At 39.2% G+C, this 21,248-nt stretch overlaps 2 protein-coding genes and 1 non-coding gene across 5 annotated transcripts in view; 2 read left to right on the top strand and 1 right to left on the bottom strand.

Annotated features, from left to right (window-relative positions):
- Positions 1-21,248, bottom strand: part of LOC145442840 (glutathione synthetase-like) — a 350,056-nt gene that overhangs the window by 278,498 nt on the left and 50,310 nt on the right. The gene's annotated exons all lie outside the window — the stretch shown is intronic.
- LOC145443889 (U1 spliceosomal RNA) lies at positions 265-428 on the top strand. The gene has a single exon (XR_013916571.1). It is a non-coding gene; the product is annotated as a U1 spliceosomal RNA (small nuclear RNA).
- On the top strand, positions 10,056-16,630 carry LOC145442897 (zinc finger C4H2 domain-containing protein-like). 2 transcript variants are annotated; one of them, XM_080320935.1, is made up of 5 exons: positions 10,267-10,686; positions 11,296-11,467; positions 12,968-13,140; positions 15,119-15,281; positions 16,129-16,630. In XM_080320935.1, the coding sequence occupies exons 1-5, from the start codon at positions 10,619-10,621 to the stop codon at positions 16,246-16,248; spliced, it is 696 nt and encodes a 231-aa protein (XP_080177061.1). In that variant the 5' UTR covers positions 10,267-10,618; the 3' UTR covers positions 16,249-16,630. The 2 variants fall into 2 exon arrangements, with proteins under 2 accessions (XP_080177062.1, XP_080177061.1); XM_080320936.1 differs by lacking the exon at positions 15,119-15,281 and having other exon boundaries at positions 10,056-10,686.

Here is a 21,248-nt window from a genome sequence, read left to right as displayed (position 1 = left end):
GCAAGGGAATTTATATGCAAAATAATCGAAAAGATCCAGAATACTTTGGATATTACTGGAATATAATCGATTACGAAAACTAGAAAATGCTGTAATCATCTTGATCGATAAAGATCGCAATTCACCCCATGTCTAGTTCACACTTTAAGGCCTACTTCGAGACTATACTTGTAGATTTCAGCATCAGTGAAGAATATTATCGTGCTCACCACAAATATTATTTCACTATAGAAAGACGGGTGCAAAATAAATTATTCACAACTCATACTTACCTGACGGAGCAGTATACCGTCATCAAGCAGACGGTTCTGCCCGGGCGAGGCCATGCCATTGCACATCGGCGTGGTTGACCTAGGCGATTACCCCAAATGTGGGTAACTCGGTCGTGTAATTTCTGTTGGTGGGGTCTGCGTTCGCTCTAACCCCTTTATATATTCTAGTTATAGGCTTATCACATGTACTCTGCACCAAGTGAAGAGAATCATCCGAAGACGCTCGGCAATGCCCAAATGTAACCTTTCTCGAATTTCGAGTCAGTTGCTCTATTGTATATACAAGGGGTCGGGAACCTTTATCGTTCAAAGAGCCATTTTAGCCCTATATTTTCCAATGTAACGCTCAGAGAGCCATACACGTAAATCAATTATTACGTCACTATTCAAAATTAGTGACGCCATTGTAGCACCAATTCGAAGTCACTTAACAATTTTTACAATACATAGGATTCGTCGCGTGCGCGTTATTTTACATGTCAAAACTAAAAACTGGTACTAATCATGCTGGTTGCCGTACTTGAGCATGTGAAACTTGTGTTACACGGAGCGGATATGTTATTTTTGGAAGCTTAAGACCATTAACATTCAGATTTCCAACAGATGTAGACAACAGTATAAGTGTGAATCTACTATTCACACTCTTTTTACAGTTATTGCGTCTTTTGGTGCTAAATGGTATTACTCATAGTTGATTGCTATTTCCTATTAATGTTCATGAATAAGTAAATGTAAACATTTTTCTCCCAAAATCACGCAATTGGCGTGAAAGGAGAGGTAAGGCACATATAGGTCAAATGTGACCTGTGATAACGCAATTCATCGTAAATAGCTTCGAATTTATAATAACCGATATCAATCGAATGTAATCGTCGCACTGATTCCGTAAATCTAAATATTGATCGACTTTTCAATTCTCGAAGTATTCGGCGAGGTAGCATAATGTTGCGCTACACGCCGGGGTCTGTTGGCGTTGTTTGTAATTTCAATATGTAATTGTGGGTGTCACTTTCAACGCAATTCAGTTCTCGCCGTAGATCAGGAAGGCAATGTTTCAAATGCAATAATGTTACGAAGGCGTCGCCATGTCTGCTCTTCGATCAATCAACATGTCGTTCAATCAATGATTTCGAGGCGCGCGATGTCGTGTGCATCGAATTCGTGAGTGATATTGGCACGCCAGCAACTTAAATTTTAGGATTTTGAAAAGAGGGCCCGAACCCTTAACCCTGGGTATGCCACTGTTTTGACCTCTCAAAGACATGTTTATGCTGCCACGACAATAGTTATTCTGAGTGATATGAAAATTTACTAACAAGTTGCTGCAATATTGATAAAATAAGTACAAAATGAAAAATTTGTCAAAGAGCCATAACTAATCCCTAAAAGAGCCATGTATGGCTCGCGAGCCATAGGTTCCCGACTACTGCACTATCAACAGGACTTTTAGGCGAGAAGTATTCATTTTCTAATAATGATTATTGCCATGAAACATGTTGAATTGCTGGTCTAAAAGGATTTCTAACAATTGGCCCAACTTCTTCATTGCTATTGCAAACATTGCTTGACCTTGTCTGTAATATCCGGGGATTTATATACATGTAAGCATCTGCCGCAATTGCGAACTTTACAGACCTATTAGTTGGATCAGTTTCGGTCGTATATACTTTCAATGATGTTTCGTGTAAACTATTCTACCAACTAATTATAATTCCCAGTCCTTGTCGGCAAAAGTTGGGGAACGTAAAGTATTCATGGGTTGAATCGAAAAAATATATTTGATTTGTCGTTTTTGTAACTTTTATTGCTTTCGCCTGCAACTACCACAGAAATATAAATATTAGATTTGGTGCTACTTGACGACAAAATAGTCCTGTTTTGAGGCGCTGAAAATATGGTAAGCCATTGATACAATGATTTGTCGATTGAATATAGTTATAGGCCCTTAAGGTGTAAATTAGCATAGTTCTGTTACATATTTTAGTCCTGATGCGGCCTTGGCCTCTCCTGTGCGCTGTTTGGAATAGAAGAGGTTGAACTGTAAACGCGTCGAATTTGGTTCTTATTATTACACCACAATTCGGTTTTCCAGGGATACGATTAGGGCTACATTTAAAACAAAAATCAATTAAAAACAAACATGTTTTAAAAAAGGCCCTAATATAAAACATGTGCTTTTCTGTTTTTGTTTTGTTTTAAAGCCATGGCGTCACGAATGTTCAATTGTGACGTCATAATGGATTGACATTGACAGTTGAAAATATAAGGTAAATATAGCTCCTTTTGACGAAATATCTGCACTGTAACTGTTGAACCGACTATTTTGTGGGTTCCAACCATCCCATATCGATATACGTCGGCTAAATCCGGTGGTAATTGTCCGCAGGCACAAACAACATGTTTTTTGGAAAGTATTCACGCAATTATGGCATAATTATATAACTTTTAAAAAAACTCAATTTTATTTTAATTTTATAAAGGCCTTTGTTTAAAACGCTGTTTAAAACGTGTTTCAAACAAAGTGTTTTAAACAACCATTTGTTTTAAATGCAACTTAAGTTATGTGTATCCATTACACTGGTCAACACTATTTTTGTTGACTTTGATCAGACAATTGTTTTTAACTACATTTTGGACGCTCAATTAAAAAATGACTTCGGTTTTTCTCTATCACGTCAATTTTTTGGGTTAGGTACCCACCACATTGTCTCATAACCCACATAATAGCACTATTTTTAATATTTTTGGCTTATTGTATAAAACGTTTCAAAAACCACAAGCAGTCGAAAGTGAATCAATATAGACTTCAACTAAACATTTGCACTGCTTTATTTGGTTGATTTAAACTGATATTGCTTCTACATGACTAATAAAGTACGAGTTTCAGGGTCCAAATTTACGCTAATAATCTATTATTCTGTAGGTTGTCTAGTTTGATACTTGAGCAACAGTCAGCTAACATATGTAAGCTCCAATCTACTCTGGTATTATAGACCCATTATCTTCAGATGTTGGGGGACATTTTCTCCTTGTCCATCTCTGACTATGTCAAGGTTTTTAGGGAAATTATTAAGATATTTTAGCTTTTTTGAATGTCTGCTGTTCGACATAAAGATATGGCAGTGACACCTGTGTATCAGGGTTGCATGTGCATCCTTATTGTCTAACCACTAGAAAACACAATATTTCAAAGCTGACACATATGATTCAATCGTGCTCGTCATATTGCAACAATTCAATGTTTCTCTACTATGCTCCTATACTCCTAATGTTTCTGTATTATTCACGAGGAATAACTGAGTGTACAATTGTTACTGCACCTATGACTTTGCCATTTTGTAGAATTGCACCCTGTAGGATCCTTTTTGAGCTACCTATAGGCATTTGCCATTCACTTGACTTGAAAATCGGGATTCCCAACTCCTCCGGGAATCCATGGTAACGGTATCAAGCCAATGCCAGTATCACGGCAATACACAGATCTACCGAAAGTAGGCCTACGAAGAAAAGGCTGTTTCTCCTGATCGAAAGTGAGATATCTTCTCTACCCTGCCAAGCAATCTTTTCTCACTTCATAAGGATGTTAAAAGCTCCGAAGATGTCTATTCCAAGTCCCAAAGCTTATAACTCGTGTTGATGGACTACTTTACTTTCAGAGGTGGTCAGTAACTAAGTACTTCTACTTTTTCGAAGTACTCAAGTAGTTTTCCTCTAATTGTGGTACTTACTCAAGTAGATCTGAATTTCACTACTTCTACTTCTACTTCATACTATTTTGTGATCTACTTACTTACTTTTCGCTATTTTCAATTTGTCAAGTAGAAGTAGTTTAATCCTCCAACAGGAAGAAAGCCTGAGAAATTTCGGGGCTGTTTTCACGGAGTATCGACATTTAATTTTCATAAAAGTTGAGTTAAGCCCAGAATTTTCGTCGCGCTTCGCGCGTAGTGAATGCGGAGTAGGCCTATCCAGTATGATTTCACGAAAGTATCAGTGAATATAATTTAGGTAACGGGTTGGCGTGGTTCCGTTCACACCGCATTGTCGCCCTTCGCCACAGTTTCATCACAGTATATATGGCTTATCATGTCGTTGGAAATTGATGTTTCGCAATCTAGCATTTACTTATCATACCGTGATCTAGCTGTCCATGGCGTGTCCTAATCTGGAAAAGTGGACTCGAACTTCTTTTAGTTTCAGAGCTGTTTTAGCATACCAACCTTCGAAACTTTCTGGACTAAAGACATTTAATACATGTTCCGTTTCTAGATTTATATTTCACTTTCAATTCCCAGTTCCATATATTTTGATTTCTAATTAATATCAGTTCTTTTGTCTGGATAACGTACATCTTGAAGTATGAAAACAACCGTTGTAATGCCTTCAATTTCCAGAAATAAAGCTACACAATAAAGCATTTTTACGGTCCACCATATTTTTTATTAACGTATACTAATCGAAGAAAGGGTTTACACCGCATCCAACACAACATCTCCGTATTGCTCTTCGACTAAACTACAGGCCTTATAACATAGAGGAGTGCGCGATACCATGATATTTTCTAAAACGTGCTGTTTGAGTAAACAGAGGATTAGTATCGCATTTCCATATCAATACTATCATTTTCATCCCATGATGTGGACGACTGCTTATGCTATCGAAAATTGGATAACTGCTGGTATGCATCAATATGAATCAAGTTCGTCACCTTTCGGATAGCTCAATTTGCACCTTTTTATAATCCATGTGAATGAATTAGGATCGTTTTCAAAACTACTTACTTACATGAGTACTTTTAAAGAGAGTCAATTCTACTTCTACTTCAAGTAGTTTTAGGTTGCTCATGGGAGAAGTACTTCTACTCGTACTTGAGTAGATTTTTTCGTCGCTACTTCTACTTCTACCTGAGTAGCTTTCTTGACTACTTTGACCACCTCTGTTTACTTTCTGAATCAACTTCGATTTCAAAATTTTTATCATTTGGGCTGCTATCCCTAAGATCTTCATCTCGATCCAAATTATCGAGCGTATAGGAGTTTCAGGTGACACTGAATAAGCTGAAAGTGGCATTGAACCTATAGCTGATAGTAAATGTCATGTTTATTTCTCTTGCCATATCCGGCAGTTTGAATCAAATATGTGTGTGAAATATTCTCGGATAATTGCATCCTCTTACCAAGAATGGGTGAAAACATCGGGCTAGATCGATACAAGTACCTTTTCCCTACATAATTCAATCGGGTCCTTGACTATATAACTTATTATATGTTAAAAGTGTGGATTTTTAGATGATATGGAAAAGTAATATGGTTAAATGCGTGAAAATTTGCATATTTTGGGCATATGTCATACAGCAAAAAGTTGACGTGATAGAAGAAAACCAGTGGCATGTTTGGAATCAGCACCCCAAAATTAGCCCAAGTCAAGTGCCAAATCAAAGTCAACAGATTTTTCGTTCAAAATTGTTGCCCAGTGTTATTGTACATTTCGTGTCTTTAGCGGATAAAAATGACTCAAGTACCGATTGCTATAATGCGGGATAGCGTTGTCGAAATTCCTTGCGCTATATTCGCTTAGCTGTATTACTCACGAAATGATAATTTTGATTAATCATGCCCCGTGCCAACCGTGCATTATATGTTCATGTTCACTTTATTACTATTCGTCCGTGTTTGAATTTGAGTGACAAATTTTAGCTAGTCGTTTCGATGTCAACATTTTATATTTTATTGTATGACTGTCTTGAATCGTTTAGAACTGATATAAATATCTTTAAACGAATGAATCTAAGAGCAGCAGCGAAAAGATGCGTTGCGAATATCGCTCCTGTATTTCTCTGCGGTAGTTCGTTGTTCGCTACGTTCATTTTGTCCATCATTGAAATAGGACTACTAGACTTTCCATGCCTAGTCTGCAAGGACATTGAAATAGATCAATGTATACGAGAATGGGCGAACATGTTTTGTCGTCTAACAAATGCGATCCGACTTGTATGCTGTCTGGAGAAAAGACTCTTGCCGTTGTTATCATTTAATCAGCCTCGCTAAACGTTTACCTCGATATCCACCATATGTCAGTGTTTACCGTCTATTTATTAGATGCGCGCTCAGAAAAATCGAATCGCCAACCGAATGACGAGAAGACTCTTGGGAATGCCCTGTCAGATGTATTATTCAGCAAAGTAATCATTTCTCTTGTTCTTGTGTAAATATGCTTTTTACACACCAAAGACGCGCAGACACAGGGTTGAAGTTATTATCGATTTGAGTAATGTGTTGGGCAATTATACGTTGCGCAAAACCGTATAGCGTCACGATTTATGTATTTGTGCAGAGAAAATCTTGCGGCAAGCGGGCCGAATGGATTCCAAGGAGAATGGTGAAACACAGAAGCAATACGATTAATCTTTTGCGTTGATACCATCGTATCGTCACAGCGCTACAACTGGTATGGGTCGGCATCGGCAGTTCCAACAAAATTTGATCGTCGAGACTTGATAAATAGGCTAACGTTGGCGGAGTCAGAGAGCCGAGAGGGAAATGTTAGTTTATGCGGAACTAGACTCAGCAGCGATAAACGAATCTAGTGTGTGCAATCCGAGAGGTCAAGCTCTATAGAATGCAAAAGAATAGCGATCATATACCTTTAATGACTAATATTAGATCAATATAAGGCCTACTCTTGTAGGTTTGTCGGGTTAAGTCCCATTTTGCGTGGCATTTTGTAAGCGATGTAGGCTTACTTGGTGTGCGTATAAATCATATATAATTATAGCCGATTGATTCGTCGTAACTACATCCTTTTTATTTCAAATCACTGCATATTTGGGTAGCACTGAAGAATATAGGAACGCGTCGCAATGACCCAGTGACAAAATATTTGTCCTGATACCAGTAGTAACAGTGGGATTCAGTTAAAAATATCAGCAGACTTAATACCATGAACAAGTCTCAAAATCAATAATTAATAATTCCATCATTTCAAAACACCACAAAGCTGCGATACAATGAAAAGTTGGGAAGGTGTCTAAATGACTTGGAGAAGTCATTGATGAGATCAGACACCCACCTTGGCCTAGGCGAAGTAGAGAAGAGGCATGCAAATTGCAAAGAGTGCACAGTCTGCACACCACCGAATAAATAGTAAAGCAGATAATATAAAAGGCAAGCGACAAAATGAGGTGGCATGTGGCGGAAGGCGAAATCGATGTTAGGTCGTGGTCCGGTAATCCTGAAGGCTGACTACTATTCATTTAGAAGAAATTGCTTGTATCTCGACTTGAATGCGGACATTATCGACGACTGTCGGATAGCCGGCGAGATGCTGTTCCACTATTGGGGTCCGGCATACTTGATAGACAGATGGAGCAATGCGTTTCCTTGTATTCCGTCTTGATCATATGGCAGTTGTTCTTCGCAGACGCGCGTGCACCGTTTGTGCGCTTTTAACTCCGAGGTGACGAGTATATAGTCGTTGAAATTTGAGGGACATTCACCGAAATGGAACTGATACATAAACTTCGCAATTTCTAGCTTCCTCGTATTTTCCATGTTTACAACACCAAATCGTTTGAGTAGCGATTTATCATTTGCACATTTAGGCAGAAATATCAGCATAGTCTGCAGGATCGTACACATAGCCTAAACAACGACCTAATAAATAAAGAAGCATTAGAAGTGAGTGAATTCAATGTTCCAGATAGCAGATATGAGCGCATGTAGTCGATATTTAGTGGTTTTCCCATCCCGACCCTGTTCCGGATCGGAGAGTCAAATCAAATTCGTATTCATTTCGTATCGTGTCCTGACTCCTGATACAAGTCCTTTATTCACCAAAATTAATAACATCTATATCAATCTGATGGCCATCATCTTGATACTTATTACAGTTTGAGTTTGTACAGTTAACGCTTATGAATTATTTTATATTGATAGAATATATTAGTGTAATTTGTTTTCAAGCAATATATTCGACTTAGCTATAAGAGCATTCTTGCTTTTGATGCGTGTGCATTAGGGCTGTTCAAAAATAATTTTTTCCGGATTCCAGCCATTCACTGATTAAATTGTCAAGTACAGGACTCCGCAGATCCAGGGATATCTAGATATCCCTGCGCAGATCCAATTAAAAATTTTATTTTATTACAGAAAATTAAAAAAAAATTCAAAATTTTCTGCCAGCCCCACGAAATTGTTGAGCTGTCTTAACAGACGATGCAAAACAAATTTGACTCAATTCCATCCTGAGTTAGAAGCGGAGTTATTTCAATTTTTCGTTGATAATCCTCGGATTACCATCGGAAAATTGGATTTTTTTTTAATTTTCTGTATTAAATTAAATTTTTTAATGGGATCTGCGGAGTCATATAGGCTACTTGCTAGAATCATAGCCTTTACAAACTAGCCGGGAAGCAGTAGACCGATTCAGTGCTAACGTAGTTGCGTATAGCGACACCGGGTGTTGAGATGCAACTTTCATATTTCTACCGCATTTGCCATTAGAACAATAATCCTATTGAAGGCGACCCGACCACTAAATTTACTAAAAAATAGTCTTATTCGAAAGCTACTGTCTTACTGATTCAGAAAATATAAATTATGATCCGGTCAGGCCGCTGAAACTTACCTAAAATCGCCTTGAAAGTGTGGAATTGACATTGTTTCAAAACAATCAGAGCGCCGCAAGACAATGCCCAGCTGATTCAAGCCTCTCACTGATTGTGATGCAATGCAGACCCTCTCTGAATGGCGTCACAATCAGTACGAAACGTGAATCAGTTAAGCATTGTTCTGATTGTTTTGAAACAATGTCAATTGCACACTTTCAAAGCGATTTTAGGTAAGTTTCAGCGGCCTGACCGGATTATAATTTATATTTTCTGAATCAGTAAGACAGTAGCTTTCGAATAAGACGAGTTTTTGTTAAATTTAGTGGTCGGGTCGCCTTCGATAGGATTATCGTTCTAATAGCAAATGCGGTAGAAATACGAGAGTTGCATCTCAACACCCGGTGTCGCTATACGCAACTACGTTAGCACTGAAGTGGTCTACTGCTTCCCGGCTAGTTTGTAAAGGCTATGCTAGAATTGAGCCAAGTTTGGTGTGCAGCGTTTTTTAGGGTAACCTGACAATTTAATCAGTGAATGGCTTGAACCCGGGAAAAAAGTTATTTTTGAACAGCCCTAGTGTGGATTTTGTCTTGTATGTGGACCTGGTAACGATTAAATAAAAGGCCCTTCCTATTTTCGAATACAAATCGCGAGATTCTCGCAGCGGCACTGTGAAAGCGCCTTTCGCTGCTTGCCCTGCCCATTTTGTTAAATTTGTATTGCTATTCATAACTCGATTTCCTGGTGGATACTTGATTGCCTTTGCTAGGTATTTTGGACTCCGGTTCATGTTTTTCTTTTTTCGCAATTCTTGTGGCATTTTGAACTTGCGCAGATAAAATAGGTGTTAATAATTTGCAACATGCGTACCACGTACATTTATGATTTGTCACAAACCAAAACAAATCTTGCAGAACTTCGATGCAGATTCCGATTGCAGTGCATTTGAATGAGAAACGCCGGTAACCTCATTCTAATCATCTAATTTCTGGCCTTCTTGTAAATGGTACCGGTGAACGGTACGAACGAGCCAAGCTTGCTGTATAGACATTCGCAACTCATGCCCATGACAATCAACTGTGATTTGATATGATGAACAGAACTTGATGCAGTCATTGCAGTGTCCTCTGTTCAAGTTTTTGTGATTTCAATAATTCTCATTCGATCTAATTTGAAAAAAATGTGTATAACGGTGTTGATATAATTCTAATCCTACTCTAATTTGGAAAACTGTGCATCTATAATTCTAATCTAATTTGGAACAGCTGAAAACTTTCTGTCAAAGTCTGACTGAATTTATAGCCTAGCCACCTGGAATCGGTGTCTCGACACACCAAAGATTCTAGTTACTACACACAGGTGTGATGCTAGGAACTGTCGTTACACTTGACGTACTGGGATTCCAACCCGGATAGGCAATCAATATCACTTCATGCCCCTATGGAATCTCGGTTCATTTTTTGAAATAAATCCTGCATGATGAGAGCTTTTCTGCATAGAATAATCAAGTAAATTAAACAAAAAGTTCTGCGTGACGTTGCCACCAATTCCACTCTGGCTTCATAAATTTCAATTATTTTTCATTTTGGATGACATAAGGAGCATCAACGTCCTTGCAAATTCCCAGTGCTGCAAATATATCAAGATCGTCATTGAAGCACAGCCTGTATTTTCGATGTTCCAGTATTAGTGTGATAGTGATAATAGTTGGAAGTTAGTAACACCTCAGATCATCACAATGTCCATAAAAACCGAGGCCCAAGAAGACGATTACTTCACAAAGCTGGAAGTACTGAAAGATATTAGGTGAGTCCAATCACAATTTATTTCGGTTGTTGACTCACACGTTTTTCCGACTTATCTGACCAATGGTTATGGCTAATGCCTATAGCTTGGGGTTAACTTATGAATATGGTATACGAGTTGTACAATATACTTTCTGAAAATGCACTCCATTGATAGTTAGAAACGAAGATAAATTTCAGTAAACTTATAAAATTCATGCTAATCATACTTTCCAAGTGCACTTTTCTAACTAACAAAATCCTTTAATGGATTTTTGCAACATAAACTTTGTTTGGTTTGAAATTAATTGATAGCCTATGCCCTATTGATTGGGAACTGCACTTTGAAACTAGTGATGAATATCTTCTCCAGCTGAAATTACCCCACCATGGACAACTTGAGGATATAGTTAGGGTTGACTTGGGTTCAGGCTGGTTTAACTTTGATTAGGTTTAGGTTAGCTTTCTTTAGCGTTGCAGAAAATATAACGATATCGGCCATGCTATTGACTTGTATTAGTCTGCAAAGATGTCTCAGAACAACTGAAGAAGGGTCTGTTGTATCGTCCAAATTTTATATACCCGGCCGTCTGTTTCGACTACTTCTCTAATTGCATAACAATCTTCTTAGACAAAAGACGATAGTCGCGGAAAAAATGAAATTGAATATGAAAGACCTAATCGATGAACTGCAAAGGGAAGAAAATTGTATTGAAGAATACCAAAGAGAACTTGAACTGTTGATACAGGAAAAGATGGCTCATGTTGAAGAACTGCGACTCATCCACACTGACATAAACACTGTGAGTTTTAGAACTTCTTACATCAGCGCAAATGCTGTAAAAGAATGCATGCAACAGCTGTAGCATATTCTTATGGAAAAGTATTATGCCAAATATTTTCCACAGCTTTTACGGATTGTTCTGTTATCACTAATTGGCAGCTTTGGTATTTCAACTTAAATTTACAGAATGTTGACCAGTGACCACTTTATTGAAGTTTAGTTGAAACTGCTGCCAACAATTGAGCACGCGACACAATGAAAAAGCACAGATGAGCGTGCGACACTTAAGCATTTGACTTTATAACCACAAAGCTACCCCTAGCCCAAGTCTAATCTAACCCAAATCCAAACTTAAATCCACATGCCCAATGTCGCATGCTACAATGTCACGCGTTGATTTGTCCAATGTCCAGTCCACCAGTCTGTGAAACTTCATCTGCACTCCTGCACAGTTTTGCATGGTACGTATCATTTATAAGAACTTGAGTAATTGGCATAAAGGAGGTGGCTATATATAAAATGACCGGAGTTTGTATATGATTTAATCATTAGAGAGAGGCTAATTTTACTGGAAGAGATGGGATGGTAAATGTATCAGCACTTGGATGCCTAATAAGCATAATTCACTCAAAATTTACACTAGATCAGGGGCGGGCAACTTTTCCGGTCGGCCGGCCTGATTTGGGAAAATGAAGTAGGCTACTTGGCGGGGCCGGATTACATAATCGGTACATTAACCGCGTAATTATCGACTTATACATGGAATAAATCGTATTTAATGTAAACTTAACGTTTGAAGCATAGAGGCCAAAACAGTAATAAATGAATTTATTAACCTAATGTACTTCAATAACTGTTGAAGTCATTCTGACATGTGTGGTCAATCAAGGTTGTCAACAGGTTCTTTTAACTCTGGCTGCATATCGGATGTAGATTTAGAAACCCTTAATAGACTAAAGACTGTACGCAGACATCAGTTACATTGGTACACACTCATGTCTTGTTAAATTTCATGGTCGCCCAAAACAGAACGATTACTTTCATGACCATCCTTTTCAGGTTGGCAAACTTGGATTCATTTGTCAAAACTTTCATATTGGAATTTCACTTTCACGGTACAAACTATTTGCGGGCCGCTGGAAATCTTGCTGTAAGTTGCCCGCCCCTGCACTAGGTCTGTTCTAAATTTTTCGACAGTCCCACTAAACTCATTGAACATACTTTGACCACTATATTTTAAAAATATATTCCTTTCTTGTCGGAATGAAACAATGCGGACCATTACTAGGCACGGTAATGTATTTTATATACTATAATTAATATTTATGCAATATCTATGGCACCCACTAGTGTGATCCATCAATTTCACCAGTCTACAGCTGTTCAGTTGATCATCTAAATCCCTCACTGCAGCGGAGTTCTGCATCCCTGTATGCTTAGCATTTGTGTGTCGTTTTGTATCATACCAAATAAGCCCCCTCCTGTTTCTCAGCTGTATTGTAACAAATCGTTTTTGCAGATGGAAGACCTTACAAAGCAAGTCCGAGCATCGAGACAAAAGATTTTGGATGATATTGGAAAAGCCCACGAGGAGTTCTTGCCTTTGAAGGAAGAGCTCAATGAGATGAGATCAGCAGTTGGTGTTCCTCCGCTCCGAGATCCGGAAGATTTGCCACAGTCGCTTCTGAGAGGGTAACATCCAATATGAAACTTACTTTCTGCCGAACATATCTCCTTCCTGGCAGATTTTATCCTTAGCAATATTCCCGTCTCCACTCAACCATTGTGACTTCAAAGAATAGCTAGGGACTTGTAACCTTGTGAATTGGTTACAACCCTGAATATATCCTTGCATCTGTCTCATTTCTTGATTGGAGAATATTGAGTTCACTATATATTGGTAGTCGAGATGTAACTAGATTGGAAGGATTAGATTACCATACCAACAATATCTTTTACCCAGAGGCGGTCAAAGTAGCATTGCATTGTTGCTGAAGTAATAGTAACATCAATTTCTAATCTAGTACAAGTCAAATTAGCGCTTTCTGGGATGTACCAAAACTGCTTCAACCAAAAGTAGAATGTGAGAAGTCTGGAAATTACTGAAATAGGTAATTATAAAAAAGTAAATTCGGTCAAGGTGACACATGTCACACACTTACAATATTTTAATACGAGCGGGCTACTTAAAAAATGGCAAGGTACATCTTCACGACCGACTGAAAACGGCAAATGACATTATGAATCAGTGCTCATTCTAAATATATATTAAGCCACCACCTACCATGATACACGTGCAAACTTGTCATGACTTGACATGAGTATCAGGGTATGTAGTTCAAGTACTACAATTGTTTTCGAGTACTCAGAATCAGTAAAAGTGTTTTGTTACCGATGACCTCTGCTTTTACTTAGCTGCCGTTTCCACGGTTGTAACCAAGTCACAAGCTTCTGTGTCACGTAAGTTAATTTGACTTTTATAGTTTTGACTCGAGTCAAGTCGAGTCCTCAATTCACCACCGAGTCAAGTCCGAGTCACGGAGTAGAGGGTCGAGTCCACGTCATTGTGTTCACTATTCAGTTTTTAGTTTAATCTGGCTCAACCCACTTTTTCGTCAACTTTGTGAGTGATATAGAATGACTCGCATTCATAATATCGTAATTTTCCTCACTTACAATTTCCCTCACTTATATAAATCTACTCGTAGGTCCGCCAAACAAGATTTTGTTGTTAAAGCAGCAATGTAACAAATTGTAACATGCAAATTGGCATTGCAAACTTGGTAAAACCAACCGACATTTTAATGGCGGCCTAGAAATCAATGATTAGCTGGTAACTTTTTTTCTGTACATTTTCAAGACGAAGTTCCATGGAAGTGATATAGAAACATGTTGCTTCCGCAGCTTTTAAGCCCAAAACTAGCATCCTAGCATAAGCGTATATCAAGATATGGCAAAATTAGCTGTTTTCGGCCCGTTCGTTGAAATTGCACGGCCAGTAGAGGGTGCAGGAGCCTTAAATTATGATGGAAGTAATTCATTCGAGATTTGGGACCAAATATCAGAGGCACTTTTTGGAATTCAAATTTTACTTTTTTTTTCACTCCACCCTTTCTCAGTCCTAACAGTTTTTTGCCCTATTTTCCTAGTATCAACACTGATAGGTGAAATATCAACAATGTGGTGACTTAACTATTCTTCCAAGTTGTTGAAATGTCTGTCTTGGCCGTCCAAGTCTCGAGTCTTATGACCTTGTTCGAGTTATGCACAGTGACTGGGGTACAAGTCGAGTCAATACACAAATTGACTCGAGTCGAGTCTAGTCATTTTTCGCATTTGAAAAAATGACTCGAGTCATGACAACCTTTGGTGTTCGGTATTGAGTTCAAGTCAGGTTAGCTCACTTCAGGGAACCTCTTGGGTGAATTCGAAGGCCTCGCATTCATATTATGCTCATTTATCTCACTCTGAACTCTGAACCTGTTTATTCAAAGAGATTGAAGACAATTACTGGGACCGTTTCTCAATTATTCGTCCTGTTATTCGAGACTTGAATAAGTCATATAGAATGTGTCCAGTCGTATGAGTCGAGTCAGTGAAAAATTGCAACTCGAGTCATTACAACCCTGGTAATTTCGCATATCAGCTACCGTACGGTAATACATTACAGAAATAAACCGGAGGCAAATGAAATCAAGCTACCTGTTGCGAGTGAGATCCCCGAAAGTTCTCCAGGCCAATCCACAGCACACCACGAGGGATTGGCCATGCCAACCAATCTGCTTGGTATGCCGAAGTCTACGATAAGACAACAGCAGCCAGCACCGATGAAGGTAATTGGTCAAAAAGGGGGGTAGTTATTGCAAGCAGGGGCACTTGAAGCATTCAGTGGTATTGGTAAAAGTGGCAAGCTATAAAATTCTGTTTTGAGTTCGGGAAATGATTCACACCAGGGGTTCTCAACCTTTTTTTACGGCGTGGGTCCCCTTTCAAAACTCTTAAAAATCAATGACCCATTATTTTGCAACATTTTGCAAAGAAAGTAAACTGTAATTTTAATCAAATTCTAGTGAAGACAGTAGACTAGCCGGCAGTTATATACAACATACAATAAACATAGTGCAGTCCTCAATTAATACATACATATTTAGATAAATTGATGGTTGAGCTTGTTTTTGACTTGCATTGTCTTAATTGCTGGTTTGGTGACGAAAAGCCAGCCGTAGTCGCATGTCATATTTAATTTACAAGACAGTGCGCTGCGTTTTCCTCAGAAGTCACAACATGCGATGGCATTTCAATGAGCTTAGGATATCAGATGATAAATTATTTCAAATTTTGCCGTGGCCTGTCTGCAACAGGCTCATGGCCCACAGGTTGGACACCCCTGATTTATGACTAGAGTACAAGTCAACTTAATACACAAATTGACTCAAGTCGAGTTGAGCTTCATCATTTAAAAAATGTGACTCGAGTCACCAAAAATGAGTGCTCGAGTTCCCCCATGGAATACTACAAATGCACCGCAAACTACGTTTCTACTGAAATTTTGAATAGGACAAAACTTCTTCTTGCTTCCGAATTGATGCGTGGGAACAACCAATGTCTGTCAGAGCCTTGAGTGCCCTGTTAGTCTGAGAATGCTCTGTTACAAAGTCTAAAATCAGTTCACCATTTCAGTCTTGTCAATCATGCCATCAACTTATTCACCGGAACGCTCCGATATGTCCACTGTGCAAAGCAAAAAGTCGTTCGAGAAATCCGAAGAAGAGCAAACGAAGGCATGATGCACAGCAGTAGGGTTCTTATGACCCACTTTGCAAATTCGCAGTGAAGCATTTCTACGAATCCATCTGTTTTACAAGTCACATTTTCTACTAGTCCAATCATGGTTACGCCTATTACTGGGGCATCTTTTGAACTTTCTCATTTCCCAAATCTGCTGTAATTCTACTCAATTGGAGGCGTCCGAGAATGGGTGATAGTGTACGGATAGCGTACTACTATGAATGTGGATGCGACCAGACTGTCTAACTTAGAAGGTCATATCGATCATTCCTATCCGAGACCGAATACTGCGTTTATGTTTTTCTTCTGTGTCATCATTTAAGCTGTCTGTATGTTATATATTTCCGTTGAATGAAAATAAAGACTCTCCCTTCATTGGTCAGGTCAGAGGTGAGATCGATATCCCAGTCTATTGTGCTCGAACCTACGACCAAATACGAAGTCGAAGTAGCCATCCACAAAGTCACAAACTGAAATCGCACAAGGCCGTCGGCTATGACCAAATCCCATCATGGTTTTTAAAAATGACAAGCTTGCATATAGGACTGTATATCGCCCCTTTTTTCAACTTCATGATAGAAAATGGAGTCTACCCAAGCTATCTAAAACAGCCAGAGTAGTCCCTGTACACAAAGTCGGGGATAGGACTAATGTCACCAACTACCGTCCGATATCCGTTCTTCCATGCATAGGGGTTGTATTCGGAAAGTTGCTCCTCTCCCGCCTATCCTCACTCCTCGCCAAAATGTCTGTAAATTCCCCTCAACAATTTGGCTTCCGAAACAAACACCAAACCTCACATGCCCTCTTAACGGTGGCTGAACAGTATTATGAAGCGAAATGTGGGACGTAGCATTTTTCTCGATCTAAGAAAAGCGTTCGACTGCGTAGGTCGGCCGAAAAGATCATCGCTCCATCAAATATGCCGGACCTGATGTGTGGAACAGTATCCCGCCGGCCATCCGACAGTCGACGAGCATGTCCACATTCAAGTCGAAATACAAGCAATTACTACTAAATAAATACAGTCCATCCTCAAGATTACCGGACCACGACTGACCTATCGATCTCGCTTCCCATGACATGCCGCCCTATTTATTGTCGCTTTCTTTTTCTATACTATCTTCTTTACTTTCATTCAGTGTGCATGCCTCCTCTTTACATCGCCTAGGCCAAGGTGGGTGTCAGATTCCATAGACTGCTCCTTGTCGCTTCGACACCTTCCTGTCTTTTCATTGTATCGCATTTTTTGTGGTGTATTGAACTGGTAAAATTGCTAATAAACCAATGATGATGATGGTCATAAAATTCTCATCTCGAAATTGGCGCGTTACGGATTTCGGGGCACACAACTTGAGCTCATGAAAAGCTGCCTCACTGGACGCCAACAAATAGTTGCAATCTCGGACACCTTGTCCTCTCCTCACCTGGTAACCTGTGGTGTACCCCAAGGCTAAGTACTTGGACCCGTCCTCCTCACCTTATATGTCAACGACATCTTTGAAACCTCCTCATTGAACACCACGCTGTTCGCTGATGGTATACTCACCTTCTCTCTTCCGCATCTTCGACGGCAGAGCTGGGTGCCCAGACTGGTGATCAAATGCCTAAAGTGCGCGAGTGGACGGCTCAAAATGATCTCTGCATAAACGCCTCGAAATCCCTATTGCTGACCGTAAATTCAAAAAATAACCTAACCGCTAACATCGGCACTGGTCAGCCCGTTTCCAACACAGATAATGCCATATAATATCTTGGAGTTTTATTGGACTCGGACATGACCTGGAAGAGTCATATTCAGTCCCTAGACGCTAAATTATCACCGAAGTGCGGCCTGTTCTACAACCTTGGACGCTTCATGCCAGCCTGGGTTCTTCTGATACTCTTTAAATCCCTAATCCAATCTAAGTTACTATATGGCATCCTTTGTTGAAGGGGGGGGGGCTGCCAATAAAACTGCACTCGAGCCGCTGCAAAAACTACAACATAAAGGTACTCCGTTATCATAGCTAGTGCCCCACAAGGGCCTGGTTGTCCATCCAACAAGTCGCTGCTGAAGATATTCGGTGTCCTAAACATAGAAGATATGCGGAAACTAGAAATCGCCAAGTTCATGTATCAGTTCCACTGCGGTCGTTGTCTCGAATATTTCAATGACTTTTTTACCTCGGAATCAAAAGCGCACAAGTAGCCTACACACGCGCGTCCACGTCGTCAAAATATCATATGATGGACCGAAAAGATCGCTCCATCAAATATGCCGGACCTTATGTGTGGAACAGTAACCCGCCGGCTATCCGACAGTCGACGAGTATGTCCACATTCAAGTCGAAATACAAACAATTAGGCTATACTACTAAATGAATATAGGCCTACTAGTCCATCCTCAAGATTACCAGACCACGACTGACCTATATCGATCTCGCCTTCCATGACATGCCACCCCATTTTTGTGGCTTGCATTTTTCTATACTATCTTCTTTACTTTTCATTCAGTGTGCATCAGAGGTGGTCAAAGTAGTCAAGAAAGCTACTCAAGAATAAGTAGAAGTACTTCTTCCATAAGCAACCTAGAACTACTTGAAGTGGAAGTAGAATTTACTGATTTTAAAAGTACTCAAGTAAGTAAGTAGTTGTGAAAACGATCCTAATTCGTTTACATGGATTGTAAAAAAGGTGCAAATTGAGCTATATGCGAAAGGTGACGAGCTTCGTAATGCATATACCAGCAGGTATCCAATTTTCGATAGCATAGAAAATGATAGTATTAATATGGAAATGTGATACTTCTACTCTGTTTTCTAGAACAGCACGTTTTAGAAAATAGCATGGTATGGCGCCATCCCCCATATTATAAGGTCCGTAGCTTAGTCGAAGAGCAATACGGAGAAGTTATATAGGATACGGTGAAAACACTTTGCGAAAATTAAAGGCGTTACTACATACACTTGCTTTTATACTTCAACATGTATTTATCCAGACAAAAGCAATGATATTAATTAGGCTATAACTCAAAGTATATGATACTGGGAATTGAAAATAAAACATAAATACTATTTCTAAAAGCGGAACACGTTTTTCATGCCTTCAGTCCAGAAAGTTTTAAAGGCGGTATGCTGAAACAGCATTAAAACTAACAAAAAAGTCAGAGTTCACTTTTCCAGGTTAGGACGTGCCATGGACATGCTAGATTATGATATTATGACAAGTAAATGATAAATTGCGAAACATCAGTTTCAAACCATATGATGAGCCATATATACTGTGATGAATTATTTCATGTGGGCGAAGGGCGATAATGTGGTGTGCGTGTGAACGCAGGGATATCTTGTTCTAGATATCCCTGTGTGAACGGAATCACGCCAACCCGCTACCTAAATTATATTCATCGATACTTTCGTGAAATCATGCTGGTAACGCCGTATCCACTGCGCGCGAAGCGCGACGAAAATTCTGGGCTTTACTCAACTTTTATGAAAATTAAATGTTGATGCTCCGTGAAAACAGCCCCGAAATTCCTCAGGCTATCTTCCTGATTGGAAGTTTAAACTACTTCTACTTGACAAACTGAAAATAGCGAAAAGTAAGTAAGTAGATCACAAAATATTACGAAGTAGAAGTAGCGAAAAAAAGATCTACTCGAGTAAGTACTATAAGTAGAGGAAAACTACTTGAGTACTACGAAAAAGTAGAAGCACTTCGTTACTGACCACCTCTGGTGTGCATGCCTCCTCTTTACATCGCGTAGGCCAAGGTGGGTGTCCAATTTCATAGACTACTCCAAGTCGCTTCGACACCTTCCAATATATCTTTCATTGTATCGCATTTTTGTTGTTGTATGGAACTGATAAAATTACTAATATTAAACCAATGATGATGATGATGATGATGGACAGGCTATTGGTATTGGGTAATTATAGGCTATGTGCTCTGTTATCGATACACGTGTGTCATGGATACAGTCATTATTTCTAATTTGGGAAGTAGTCCCAATCATTGAAGCTATATATCGTGTTTGTTGCTTTTAATAAATCGTTCAATTCAATGTTCGTTACTTCATCTTAATTTTAAAAATTGATTGAAGAAGGCGAGACCATAATTTTAAGACGAAAAAAAAGAAAATTGCATATAGCCTAATCAAGCACAATGGTCAGAGGGCACTAGTTGTTACAGCTCTAGCAGAAAAATTCGAGCTTTGGGGCGGCGGGGCGGTTCAAACTATAGTGACAAGAAAAATATCTCACATAGTAGGAGTTGGCCTATTTTTTCGGATTCAGTATAGGCCTATATCAGTAGAGTGTCATGTATGGGCAACTGCGAAAGTATGGACAAAGTATTAAATATAGTATGCAAAATTGTAAGTATGATATATGGAACGATTGAGGTGGCCATGAAGTAGGTGAATGTATGATTTCATTACATGCCCTGCGTAGGCGCATATATGGACAATATTAGGGTTACCAGCATATTTTGGAAATCTAAAAAGAGGACACTTTTTCCGACTTGCAAAACCGGAGGAAAATCCTGAAAAATGGTAAATTTTTTCCACTTCCTGGTCAGTTGACTAAAAAAAGCTTTCTCGCTCAGTGCCCAAAATACAGTTTCTCTTTCACATTATCAGGTGGTTGACTAGAAAAAGGGTCATCTTTCCGGCTCAGCTCCCAAAATACCCGCCGGAGCGTTACTTCGGTGCTGATTTACGGTATATCAGTCGAATTTGGCCGTAAATTCTCAAAAAGAGGACAAAATGGGAGTCCTCCGAGGACACTTTCAAAAAAGTCAAAAAAGAGGGCAAATTCTCTTAAAAGCGGACGTATGGTAACCCTAGACAATATAGCATACATTTGAATATATCGAGCACGTATAGGCATTGGGCAAACATGCGACGGTCATGGTCAGTCCCGGACAAGATTTTCTCGCTGCTGACCTTTTCGGCCACATATTCTGCTGGGAGTTGCATGTTGGCCGAAACTTCAAACGTATTGGTGTGTCTTTTGATAGATAGGCTACCT

Source organism: Botryllus schlosseri, chromosome 7, assembly GCF_051294905.1.
Source record: "Botryllus schlosseri isolate E-star chromosome 7, Bs_hap1, whole genome shotgun sequence".
Classification (NCBI taxonomy): Eukaryota; Metazoa; Chordata; class Ascidiacea; order Stolidobranchia; family Styelidae; genus Botryllus; species Botryllus schlosseri.
The sequence above is the reverse complement of the archived record's forward strand: the minus strand, read 5'-3'. Positions and strand labels throughout refer to the sequence as shown.